This window comes from Sarcophilus harrisii, chromosome 2 (genome assembly GCF_902635505.1).
Source record: "Sarcophilus harrisii chromosome 2, mSarHar1.11, whole genome shotgun sequence".
NCBI lineage: Eukaryota > Metazoa > Chordata > Mammalia > Dasyuromorphia > Dasyuridae > Sarcophilus > Sarcophilus harrisii.
The window spans coordinates 530418954-530432844 of NC_045427.1; the positions used below are offsets into that span (position 1 = coordinate 530418954).

General features: G+C 35.5%; 1 protein-coding gene across 1 annotated transcript; it reads left to right on the forward strand.

The window, feature by feature from the left end:
- Positions 1 to 3693: 3693 nt before the first annotated feature.
- SNRPA1 (small nuclear ribonucleoprotein polypeptide A') lies at positions 3694 to 13632 on the forward strand. The gene is made up of 9 exons (XM_003755589.4): positions 3694 to 3842; positions 6177 to 6324; positions 7224 to 7302; positions 9107 to 9153; positions 10142 to 10244; positions 10766 to 10845; positions 11231 to 11306; positions 12430 to 12523; positions 13304 to 13632. Exons 1-9 carry the CDS (start codon positions 3761 to 3763, stop codon positions 13360 to 13362), a joined length of 768 nt encoding a protein of 255 aa, XP_003755637.1. The 5' UTR covers positions 3694 to 3760; the 3' UTR covers positions 13363 to 13632.
- The last annotated feature ends 259 nt before the right edge of the window (positions 13633 to 13891 follow it).

The window sequence follows — 13891 nt, forward strand, 5'->3', positions numbered from 1 at the left end:
CAATGTGGCAATTTGTTTTTGCTGGACTATGCCTATTCAAGGCATGGGTTTCTTTTTGGTTGTTGTTCAGTAAAGGGTGAGACACTGAAAGGAACAAAAAAAATGCGTGCTATTTTTTTTAAAAAAGGAAAAATATGAAAGTCTGATGATGCCTGATACTCAAATTACAATGTCAATATAAGAGAACATTCTCCCTGTGATTGCATGATTTAACTAAACTTTAATTCTAATTAATGTGATCATAAATAATGCAGAGTTTTTCCCCAATTATCTTCCGTGATTTAGTAGATGATATAAATGAAATGCGGCAGACTCCCAAATCCATCACCTGATAGACACAATTTTTAGTAAAAAAGTATATCTTATGCCCATCAATTAGAGCATAGCTGAATAAATTGTGGAATGTGAATATTATGGAATATTATTGTTCGGTAAGAAATGACCAACAGGATGATTTCAGAAAGGCCTGGAGAGACTTACATGAACTGATGCTGAGTGAAATGAGTAGGGCCAGGAGATCATTATATACTTCAACAAAAATACTATATGATGATCCATTCTGATGGACCTGGCCATCCTCAGCAATGAGATGAACCAAATCAGTTCCAATGGAGCAGTAATGAACTGAACCAGCTACACCCAGTGAAAGAATTCTGGGAGATGACTAAGAACCATTACATTGAATTCCCAATCCCTATATTTTTGCCTGCCTGAATTTTTGATTTCCTTCACAGGCTAATTGTACAATATTTCAGAGTCTGATTCTTTTTGTACAGCAAAATAACAGTTTGTTCATGTATACTTATTTTGTATTTAATTTATACTTTAATATATTTAACATGTATTGGTCATCCTGCCATCTAGGGGAGGGGGTGCAGGGAAGGAGGGGAAAAATTGGAACAAAAGGTTTGGCAACTGTCAATCCTGTAAAATTACCCATGCATATAACTTGTAAATAAAAAGCTATTTTTTAAAAAAAGAAGTTAAATGACATATGCAAAAAAGAAAAAAAGTATATCTTGGCTAGCTGGATTGGTCTTTGGACAATGAGCTGGAAATCTTTTCTGTTTTGGAAGAATCTATCAAAGCGTAAGTCATTTCATGTATTTTTCAATGGTTTTACAGCCACTGAAGAGACCCAACATTAATTACATTATATAGTGATGAGATTTAGATTTAGGGAACCAAAATGAAATGAGCATTTCTGGTGGTCAGGGAGTTAAATGATAAGGTCTAGTGGCAGGTTTGGGGTTCAGGGAACCAAATGGAGAGGTTTGGCTTCCCTGAAATCCCTTGGGATTTGGCATAAGGGTAGGGAGTTTTGGGGACTCCCTTCTGGTAGAGCAGAGGTTCTCTGTAAAAGAATTTACAGACCTAAAAACCTAGATTTATAAAAGAGGTTTATTGTGGGGATTGGAAGTAAGGTTAGAAATCTGGCAGAGGCATAAAGTCTGGTTAGGAAATAGGTGAGAATAAAGAAAGAATGACAATGGAAAGAGTATTCCAGTGGACAGAGGCTCCTTGGCATAGCATGGCATGTTTGGAACTTCTGAAAAGAGAGGGTTTTAGTTTGAGTCTTTTATAAGAGGAGCTTTGGCTACAAGCTGAAGGGGGCTTGTGGGTTGGCTCCTTGCTGGGTTTCAGCTTTGAGTTGGAATTTGAATTGAATTCATTGAGTTTCAGGACTGAGCCAACGCCACCCAAATAACAAGGATGAAACTGTCCCTCTGGGTTGGATCCCTCACTGAGGCAGAGCTGAAGGAGATTTTCTCCTTTAAGGATTTTGAGAGTTTCAGGGTCCCCTCTTCAAAAGTACAAAATCACAGAAGATTGTAAGTAGGAAAGGGCCTTAAATATAATTTAATTCAACTATGGCATTCTATTTTTTCTGCTACACTTTTAATATTGGCCTAAATATGACTTAGCAGGTTTTGCCCATTGAAAAAGCAACAGAAATAATTATTTCTAGCATATTTACTAGGAAAAAACTCTGCACATTTCTACCAATTGATTTTGTGCAAAAGTTTATAATTTGCTACTTTATTTTCCTTTTAATACATTGTTTCTATATGACTTTTCCCAACACTCAAAAATCTCTTCAAAGTGCATACCATCCCTACCTCCACAAATCAAAAGCTGGTTGTAACCTCTTTTGTAATATTCAGAAAGGATATATGACTTAACTCTGATAATGACACCAACATCGTTCGGCTGATTATATCTGACCATCAGTTTTGTTAGCTCTTGGAGTTAGTTTACATTGTTTCTCTCAAAAGCTGATTCTAAGTTCCTACTTTTGCAATGTATAAAAGGAATGTGAGTTTTTACTTGGATATGATCCTACTAACCTTGTTCTGTTCCCTTTTCTTGAACATTTGTACTTTCCTTGTTACTCTATACTATTCTTTAATTCGCTTTTCTTCATTCTGCATCACCACTTCCTATAAATCCTTCCAAGATTTCGTGTAGTTTTCCTATTCATCCTTCCTTATGGAGTAAGGAGTTCTGGCAGCCCTGTTTGTAGTGGCTAAAAACTGGAAACTGAATGGATGTCCATCAGTTGGAGAATGGCTGAATAAATTGTAGTATATGAAAATTATGGAATATTACTGTTCTGTAAGAAATGACCAACAGGATGATTTCAGAAAGGCCTGGAGAGACTTACACGAACTGATGCTGAGTGAAATGAGCAGGACCAGGAGATCATTATATACTTCTACAACAATACTAGATGATGACCAGTTCTGATGGACCTGGCCATCCTCAGCAACGAGATCAACCAAATCATTTCTAATGGAGCAGTAATGAACTGAACCAGCTACGCCCAGAAAAAGAATTCTGGGAGATGACTAAAAACCATTACATTGAATTCCCAATCCCTATATTTATGCCCACCTGCATTTTTGATTTCCTTCACAAGCTAATTGTACAATAATTCAGAGTCTGATTCTTTTTGTACAACAAAATAACGTTTGGTCATGTATACTTATTGTGTATCTAAGTTATATTTTAATATATTTAACATCTACTGGTCATCCTGCCATCTGGGGGAGGGGGTGGGAGTAAGAGGTAAAAAATTGGAACAAGAGGTTTGGCAATTAACAAATGCTGTAAAGTTACCCATGCATATAACCTGTAAATAAAAGGCTATTAAATAAAAAAAAAGAAGGAGTTCCATTATATTTAAATGGCAATTGACTCAGTCACTCCCCAATCGTTGGCGCGTTTTCTTTTTCTGTTCACAAATATTTCTATGACTATTTTTGCACACGTGAGTCTTTTCTTGCTATCAATAAATTAATCGGAGAAGCAGCCGATTCTTGTTCTTGTTCAAGCGCTTTCCATCCCCAGAAGCATCGCATTAGGTAACACGCGCAAAACGACGTGCGAATCTCAGAGCTCTTGGTGAACGTTCGCGATTAGCCGCTACTGAATGGATGCGTCTTCCTTCAGCCGGCAATCCATTTATTTAGCCTTGTTTGTGCAAAGGCCCATCAGCAAGCCTCTAAGACACGAAAGGTGCCTCCACACGTTTGTGTTTAAAGCTTTAAAGTAGCGAGGACGCAGAGCGGAACACAGGCGGTAGTTCCGGTCTCCGTGAGTCGGCACTCGATAGCTTTTGCCTGATCACGCCGCGGCCTCCCGAGGCCCGTGGTTGGCTCTACCCGAACGCTGAAGCGGCGCGCGGGGGCTGCTGGGTATTCCTTTGGTGCGCCGGAAGGGGCGTTCTCGGCGGTGCCGTGGACCTTGTGGCGACAAGATGGTGAAGCTCACGGCGGAACTCATCGAGCAGGCGGCCCAGTACACTAACGCCGTGCGAGACCGGGAGCTGGACCTACGAGGTAAAGTCGGGGCGCGGGAGGGAACGACGAAGAGGCCCGCGGCCCCCGCGCTGGGCCTCGGGCTGCGTCCTGGAGCGCGTGGCGGCCTGCGCGCGCTTACGGGGCCGCGGGCGGCCTTTTCTGAACCTGTGGGGTCGCAGTCCCCCGGTTATGTAGTTAAGTCTCCGCGTTCCGTTCTTGTATGAGGAACAGGCCTTTCCAGGGAGTCGAGGGGACGTGCTTGAGGGACTCCATCGCAGATTGGCTGAGGGTAGGGGGGTTTTGCTGAGGAGAGCGCGAAAAGCGCCAAAGAAACGCTCCTCCTCCCGTGCTGCCCCCCACCGAACCACCCCCTGTCACGTGCTGTGCTTATTCTCTAGTTACCCCCTCCCTTAACTACCCCCCACCCCCACACATACACACTCGCTACCAGCGATCCCTGGGTGCTATTGGATTTTCGCCTTATTTTTCAGTATTCAGTCTTTCTTGAAAATATTAAAAGAGACATGCCCTAAAAAATACACGCCAAAGAATGTGAACAGGGAAGTTTCTTATTTTCATCTTGTGACACTTCTCTCCAACCGGGGGGCGCTTCATTCTTTGGACCACCTTCTGCTTTCACGCTTCATCCTGTGCCAGTGTTTTCAATCCTTAGCTTCTTCGTCGCAAAACTGTGGTCAGTGATGTTGAGAAGTTTTGCATTCTACCTGCCTTTTATTACCCTTTATCGTGTCTGCGCTAAAATAACAAACTAGATTGGCAGACATATGAGGTTTATGAGCTAATTAATTTGCACATAGAAACTACATCCGCTATTAGTTGGGAATTTGTATCTCAGGCGAATTAACGTTAAATTCAACTAAAGTTTATTGAACTAGTTACAGTGCAAGTGCCCTAAGGAGGAATGCCACAATAGAATGGACTTTAGAGGATTAAGCAAGTGCTCAGGCAGATGTCATGTCAAAAATTGGAGAGTATGTGTATAGCTTTATATTGTTGAGTGGGATTATTTTTAAAGCTACAATAGAGTACCAGTTTTGTTACTTATACCTATATAACTGAGTACATCACTTAATTTCTCCAGCTTCGGTTTCCTTATTTGTAAAATGAAAGTGTTGGAATTATTTCAAGCTGAAGGGATTTTAAGGTTAGAATGAAATTCTATCAGGTGTGAAAGTGCAGGAGATTTCACAGAAGGAAGCATCAATTTGGAACTTGGTATTGACACTAGGGAGATTGACTTTTCATCCTTTTTTCATTGCTCCTCACTAGTATCAATACCAACTCTTAGTCCCTTAATTTGATAAATTTTATGTTGAACCAGTGAACGGTTTTTTTAAAAAATAAATTACATTATTAATTCGAATGTAGGTAGAGGGGCACGCTAAGTTTCACTTTTTCTTAGAACTTTCCCTGACAAGTCAACTCCTTTGTTGTTGAGCATCTTTATTGCCATGCATGTTTATATTTAGTGACACGTTTTTGTACACTATCCAGCACTCACCCCCAACAAACTAATTTTCCCAAAACAAGGTCAACAGAACAGTGAATGGTGTATTTTAACTTGGTGTTATAGTAGCTTCTATTCATTGTATTTGACTGAGTTTTCCTGTCTTTTAAGTGTTGGGTTTTTTATTTGCATTTTATATACATGCACACATATGTACATGTGTAGATGCACTCATTTTTTCATGAAATCTGTTATAAATCAAATAATTTTTCTCCTGATATAAATTAAATCATTTCTTTCTCTAAAATAAGAAATATCATTTCTTATATCATAGTTAAACATACTATGTTATTCATATTCTATAAATTGTTCCATTTCCCCAGTGTCTAGGGGAAATAGTTGAATTTTTTATTATCACAATTTAAACTATAGACAGCTTTGTATATTTGAGTCTTTTTATTGTCTCTTTGATATTTAGTTCTAGTTTCAGAATCTCTTTTTAAGAGTATGCACAATTCCAAGACTTTTTTTGGACAATTTCAGATTATTTTCCACAATTGTCAAGCCTGTACTCTACCAGCAGTAATTTAACCTTATCTTATGTTGTGATTTGGATGTTTCATGTGTATATCATCTTTCAAAATAGGTTGAAAATGGGTAGAAACTACTAATTTCTTTTGTATCTTCCTCAAAACTTAGTACTTGTTCCTTCCTTAATAACTACATGTTGAATAAAGAATTGTCAGTGGTGTTGGCACTCTCAATTTCTCTCTTCCCTTCTCATGATATAGATTTATTTATAAAATGGATAAACACCACCTGATTTAATTTACTAATACTGTTAATTTAAACTATGGGATATATTGACTACCTCAACATAATCTAATATCTTTACCATTTTCCAGGATACAAAATTCCTGTAATTGAAAACTTGGGTGCTACCTTGGATCAATTTGATGCTATTGATTTTTCTGATAATGAAATCAGAAAGTTGGATGGTTTTCCCTTGTTGAAAAGATTGAAAACATTATTAGTGAATAACAATAGAATATGGTAAGTGTTATTTTTCCTCTTGAGTTAAATGTTTACCACAAACTCTAGATATAGAATTTCAAATATGTTGAAATTTTTTTTTAAACTGAAAAGTTTTTGTTTTTCCACAAAAATATTCAGATAATTCATGACAGTGCTCTAATTCTAGTTTCTGTTTCATTTATATAAAATGTACATTGCAAAGGATTTGTACCCTAATAAGAAAATTTATTGCTGACAAATTTAGCTTAATAACTTTTTATTCCTTCCTTTTGATGTTTATTGTTTGGTTATTTTCTGGTTATATTCAGGTGTTTATTATGAAATGAGAGTCATTTATCTTTGCAGTAAAAGACCTTTTTCTACCTAACCTGGCTGACACTTTGTGTTTGCCTCTAAATCTAGTACTGAAAATATCAGATTATATCTTGAATTTATGGTTTAGTCTGCTATCTTGAAATAGCATGGTTGCCAACAGTAGTTGTTAAATGATCATATTTGCATGAAATTTGGCATATGTGCAAAGGTTATGGAACTAAGGCTTAAAGAGTTTGCTTTAAAAAAAAAAGTTTATATTGCTTCTAACATTGAATAAAGCTTACTTTGCATAGAAACAGCTGTCAGTCCCCTCCTTCCCCCTCAAGTGTAGAAAGAGGTATCTCAGGGTATTGTGGATTCCCTGTTGCTGTGAAGGGATAATCAATCAGAGATTAGGTAATTTTTGTTGAGGGGATTCTGGTTCAGAGTGTGGGTTGGTCTTTCCATATGATCTCTAAGGTACCATTCAATTCTGAGTTTCTGTGAATTGACAATATAAGAAAAATCTTGCTCATTTTTAGGTTTCTTTTCATCTTGAATAAAAAGCTTTTTTTCTAATTTGAATCAATTATTGATTTTATTATAATTTTATTCTGTTTTAGCCGAATAGGTGAGGGATTGGATCAGGCCTTGCCTAGTCTGAGAGAACTTATTCTTACCAACAATAGTATTGTGGAATTGGTAAGTTGAAAAACATTTTTGAAAAATCATTTCAAATACAGAGCTTCTACTCCCTCTACAATACCAGGGATTGCGGGGACAATTCAAACTAAACTAAAAATAAGATCATTTTTTTCCACTATTCACATCACTAATCAAGCATCACTTTTGAATGTAACTTATTTGCCAAATGTGTGATGAGTTTTTGAAGTGTTTTAAGTATTCATATTTATAAAATGCTTGTGCTTTCTTAAGCTTATATATATATAAAATTTGTCTTAAGTTGGAATTGATAGGTTCGTAGAATACATTGATCAACTTATAGTTCATCAATATTTTAATGATGTTTGCAGCAGTAATACGTGATTCAGAGCATTTGTCTTTCCTTTGTTGACATTTTAATATATTGTCTTTGATTTAAGAAAATGTTATAATGGTAAATCTTTAGGAAAGGAAAACATTCTTATATTGTTACTGCTAACTGAGGTGAATCTCAGCTGCTCAATAGCATTTATATAGCAAAATCAAGAAAATGAGCTCTAAACATGCTATTCTGATAAAACATACATAAAAGGACATATCAATCAAATGAGAATCATTTACAGAATCAAATGAGAAAATATATTTAAATTGCTTTGCAAAATTTAGTTATATAAGTGCAATCATAGAATGCATTATAATGATCTCATTTGCACCTTTCAATAAACTTGTATAATGGGAAATATTTTGTTAATTGCCTATTAAAGTTGAGAAAACTGGGACTCAAAGATAGAATGATTTGCCTAAGGTCACGTAAATATTAAATGGTCATGTGGGAACTAAAGCATATGTCAGTGCTCCTTCTGTTACATCAATGTTTCTTCAGCTTCAGAAGAAGATATGCATTAAAATTGGAAATGTAGTTCAATGAAAGGTTGTGGCTTCAACTATAAGCAAGATGTCTTCATGGGCATGGGCAAAAAGCAGAGGGCCATATATCCTTACAACTAGTACCATGAAAGTGTGGCTCCTTAAATAAATTGACTCATATTCCCCACATAGGTTCCAAATGTTACCTATTATTCAAGTCTATTGCGAGGAGTAAATAAGGTCATTATAATGCATTCTATGATTTCATTTATATAACTTTAAAATTTTCAAAGCACTTTGTATATTTTTTAAAATTTGATTCTGCCCCTGTTTGCATATTGTATCTCTGAGGTAGAATGCAAAATCCTTGAGAACAGGAGCAGGTTTGTTTTGTCTTCATATTTCTAGCACCTTACATATAGCAGACTTTATGACAGTTTGTTGGAATACTTTATGAAGTACACACTGAAGGAATCCCCTTTTAAAGAGGAGATCCCCAGAACTCAATGAGATTAAGTAATTGGCTTTTTTAGGCATCTAATAACAAACAGATCTGGAAATTCTATAAGCCAGCACTAAAGCCTGCTGCATATGGAATGGAAACTAGTACTGCTTTTATTGAAAATGAGCCATTAGCAATAATTATAAACACCCAATAATAAAGGGAAACCTAGGAGAGGTAAGTCCTAGTGTGCACCAAATCACAGTTCTTTTTAGTTTTCAATTAAGAATTGCAAGCATCTAATTTTTATAGAATTGCAAGCATCTAATTTTATGTCTGTATTACTCTCACACAACTTTATTTTTTGGTTCACAGAATTGCAATCAACACTAATACAGTCTTAAGTGCTTTTTTTTTTTTTTTAAGTAGAGTAGCTATACAAAAACTGTTTAATGAATTTGTCACTGAAATAGTAGCTCAAGTTACTAAGATAATAAATCACATCAGATGACTTTTTTTTTGGTCATTTTTCAGGGTGATCTGGATCCTTTGTCAACTCTCAAATCACTGACTTACCTGAGGTACAAATCAGTTCTATTCTAGTGGTTATTAGTGCCACTCTACAAAAATAATAAGCATATTACTTTCCAAACCTCCCAGTACCTAGAATCATCTAATTGAAAATCATCTAATTTTGGCTTCCTCTCACCAAATCCCCAATTTTACAGTTGAGTCCAAAAGAAATTAAATGAATTGACTTCAGGTCAGGGCCAGGAGCCAGATATTAGAGATAAAGTAGCAGTTTAATTAATAAAAGAGGTCCTAGAGCATTCCTCATAATGAAAAGTAGACTTGATCAAAGGCTGGGACTGATAGTGGATCAAGAGCTGGAACTTTGAACTTTTCAGAATAAGAGTTGAGACTCATAGGGGTTGGGGGGAGCGGAGTGGAGGTATGGTCAATTGGCACCTAGTCCCATCCTGGAGAGTTCTGAACTTCTACATCCACCACTTAAAAGTATTGCAACCAGTTGATATTAACCTAATTTTTGCTCTCTTGCTCTGTAAACTCTGAGTAGCTGTAGCACAAAGCATAGCCATTGATGAGTAATTGTGGGCCTCTAATTGTACCAAATTCAATTTTGTTTGTTGACCAAATTTTTACTGTCTTTACTCCAAACTGGATAGCTGGTGCTGCATAAAACAGTTTGCAAACTGGAAATTCTCCAGGGCAGGAAACATATATCATCTTGATAATCATGAAAATCACAATAATTTTTGCTCACCTTCAAACCCTTTTGAAAGAAATTCAACAATGGAAAATAAAGAATTTTGATACAAAATTGAAAACATGCCCATTAGTTTAAGTATCATCGCACTTTATGGAGTTAATTTTCCTCTGCCATCAGATAATGTGGTTCCATTACATTAAACTATAGAAAGAATACTTTAAACTTTGTAAATTGAGATTTTTAAAAATCTATTTATTAAATTTTCTTGATGTGAATTTCCTTTGATTGCTAATGCTTTGAATAAGATTAGAGGAAATGCTGTTTCCCTTTCCTTGTAGTATTTTGAGAAATCCTGTAACAAATAAGAAACATTATCGACTGTATGTAATCCATAAAGTCCCACAAGTCAGAGTATTGGATTTTCAGAAAGTGAAACTAAAAGTAAGTATTTGTATTTTTTTCCGTTCATTATGCAAATTAGAGTCCTTTCTGGTTTTAGTGGATCCTGTTCTTTTCTTTGCTATTTTAGTGAATTTTCTGTTAACTTTGTTACAATCAAAACTATAGGAAATAATCCTATAATTAAACAAACAAATTTCATTCATTTTCATTTGTAACAAAGTTTGCTGTAGATTTCTGTGTATCTGTTAAAACCCATAATATATGATCTGTCATCCTTTAAATGAAGGGATGACTATCACAAAAGATAGATGTTTCATTATGAATACTTCTTCCCAATAAGGGAGAGATGGGCCACCCCTTCCTCAGGACCAGCACCAGTGAAAGCAAAAAACAGTCTCTTGGTTTCAAACTTGATTCTCACAATTTGGTCTTTTTACAATTGAGTCTCTTTACCACCCTAAATTTTTTCAGGGAGATTTTCTTCAGTATTTTCTGAGGAATACATCAAAATGCATGTGGTGTTCCTGTTTGCATTAACTCTATGTGTGGTATCGCTGTAGGAGCGTCAGGAGGCAGAGAAAATGTTCAAGGGCAAACGGGGTGCACAGCTTGCAAAGGATATTGCCAGGAGAACCAAAACGTAAGACACAGATACACAACTTCAATGGGATTCACCTTCAGAAACACCACCTGATTTGCAGTTTGCAGCCTACAAAATAAAAATGAAATAATAATTATCAATGATCATTGTGTTCCATAGATGCTCTTGGTTCATGATTTGACTCCTTGATTTCTTGTAACATGCCAAATTTTTCCAAATTAGCACAGCGGACATAATGGCATTTCATCTGCTTTTTCCATAGGAAAGTAAACTGTAACTGGTGTTTCTGAAGGAGAGAATTCTTGTATCAGTTTGTTAACAAAGATAAGATACTACACTGGTTGAATTACTTTCAAAACTTTGGAAGTAAAGAGAAGCATTTTCTTTTGGTCTAGATTTAACTCCTCTTCCTTTTCTTTTTAAGTTTTAATCCAGGTGCTGGTTTGCCAACTGATAAAAAGAAAGGTGGGCCATCTCCAGGGGATGTAGAAGCAATTAAGGTAATGTAATGAGGGAACATTATTGTGTTTCAAGCTAGAATTGTAGGAGATTACATATGAAATGTTATGTCTTATTAATTTTCATATTCTAATTGAGAACATTATTGAATTTCCAGTTTTTAGACTTGGTTCTAGTTTTACAGAGAAAAACTAGCATGGAATTACTGTTTTTCACCATCCATATTTTTGACTTGGGAGCCTCATCTTGAATTTCTATATAGAGTTAGGATTGCCAGGTGCCAGGTGATAACATTTTATTGTGGAAAGACTTTCTGCAGTAAAAAACTGATCTGTTTCTTAAGAAAATGGAATAACTTTTGCCTATAAAGTCTTTTTAAATTTCAAATATTTGTCAGACTCTGGGCCTGTAAAGTCCAGAATTTAACCCAGACTGCATTAAAATGTAATTAAGAATGTTTAACAAAAATAAAAATGCACTAGGACAGAGCTAATGTTACTTTGTGGTTTTCTAAGTCAGGATGTGCCCTGGAGGGATGTATCCAATAATCAGTCTTAAATGTTTGATTAATGGGAAGATATAGAAATGGAGAGAGAGTGAGTTCATAATTTGGCCATAGTATGAATATGCTTTAATACTTTAGTACATAATGTCACCTTTATTATTCTCATTTAAAATACTTTTTTATTAGAAACTTCTGATTTTTTAACTTCAAAATGGTAAATTACACTTAGTCCTTCCACATCAAGGGGAGTCAGAGGCATAGTGATTTGAAAAATCCACATAAAACTTTTTGTCCCTCCCTTCATACCAAAGAAAAAGCTTGAAGAATTATGGTACCAAAAGATAAAATATTATATAATACTATGCTTATAGTTTATGTATTTCTGTGAGTTTCTAAACTTTTTTTTTTTTTGTGTTACTTACAGACCTTATGTGTATCTGTAGCTTTCTCAAAACTCCCTGGAATCCCCACTCAGTTTTTAATGCCAGTTTCTGATACAGGGAAAGTCACAGTGGGGAAGAAACAGCTATAGGTTTTTTAATCTTTCATATCTCATCATTTAGTATGCTGTTGGATAGTTGCTGAAATTCACTGTAGAACTAGACATTTCCAAGATTTTATAGAAAAAATTATATGTTTCATTTTGTTTTTCTTTCCAGAATGCCATTGCTAATGCATCTACACTAGCTGAGGTGGAGCGACTGAAGGGATTGTTACAGTCTGGTCAGATACCTGGCAGAGAACGCAAATCAGGTTTCTAAAGTTCATTTTCTCATACTACTAAAATTGCACTCATGTGACCGTTTAAAGCAAAATATTGATGACAAATAAAGATTCATTGATAAAGAAAATTGTAAATAATAGGATGCTTGATAATATCTGTTTAAAGCTTTTAATTATTTCTATTTCTAAAGTAGAAAAGACAAAGACTGGTGTAAAAGGATTCTAGAAGTGACTCTGAGATTATACAAAAGTGTGAATCAGTCATTTAATGTTTTATGACTGGATTTACTTAATCAAAAGGCACATAAAGAAGATAATGAGTTAGGTAGATACCATGACAGTGAATTTCATAGGTACCATTCTCCACTGTTTGCTACCTTTTTAGAATTGTCCATTAGCTAGCTATCTTAACTTTTCCCTTTATTTATTGAGGTTCTAAAAGGTCTATTGCTCATGTTCCACTAGAGTAACAGTACAGTCATGCAGCAAAACTTTCCCAGCCAAAGTCCCTAGTTTAGCTAAGCCTAGAGAGTTATTTAGTTTAATGACAATGCCCAAAAATCTTTTATGGGTTACTGTAACCTTTCATTTGTTTTAGCTTGAACTCATGGTGTACTAGTATTAGCACTACTAGTAAGTATGACCACTTTGTTTTAATGTCAAGAAACAAGAAAAATCCAGATTTGCTGCCTCATTGTATGTCACTTTTCATACTGTTCTACATAAGGATGTGATACATGAGAGTATGGAGTGCTTTCATTGGCATAAGAATCATATAAAATTGGTGATTTTTTTTTTTTTTTCTTTTAGGGCCCACAGATGATGGTGAAGAAGAGATGGAAGAAGACACAGTTGCTAATGGATCTTGAATTTTGTATTCAGCCTTTGGAGTATATGTAGAATGTCAGTGCCTCTTAACACCAAGAGGTTTTTTTTTTTTTTTTTTTTTTATTGTTTTGGGGTTTGGAAGGGGAGGAGAAGTTGTCATGGAATAGGTTAATATACTTGTTCCTTACAGCAGAGTAGAATTCTGAAGCATTACTGAAATGCTTTGAAATGCCAATGTAAATTTTTAATGTACATTTTGAAATTGAATAAACTCTTTTCTATGATAAGAATAAATAAGACCTTTATTGTGGGACTCCTAAAATCTCATCTTTATAGTAACATGTTTCAGGAAATAAGTATATCCTTATGCCAGATTTTGGATGGAGGTGGAAGAGAGAATAAGATTATGATAAGGAAACAAATGGAAAGTGGAGGTTGTTAGACAATTATTTGTAGATATGTACAGGTTGAACTAGATGACCATGAAGTGTCTTCCCTCTGTAATTATCCATTATACTGGTAATGGCAGTGTCATTGTACTTCCTAATGTGGGGAAGTAAGCTGTTAATC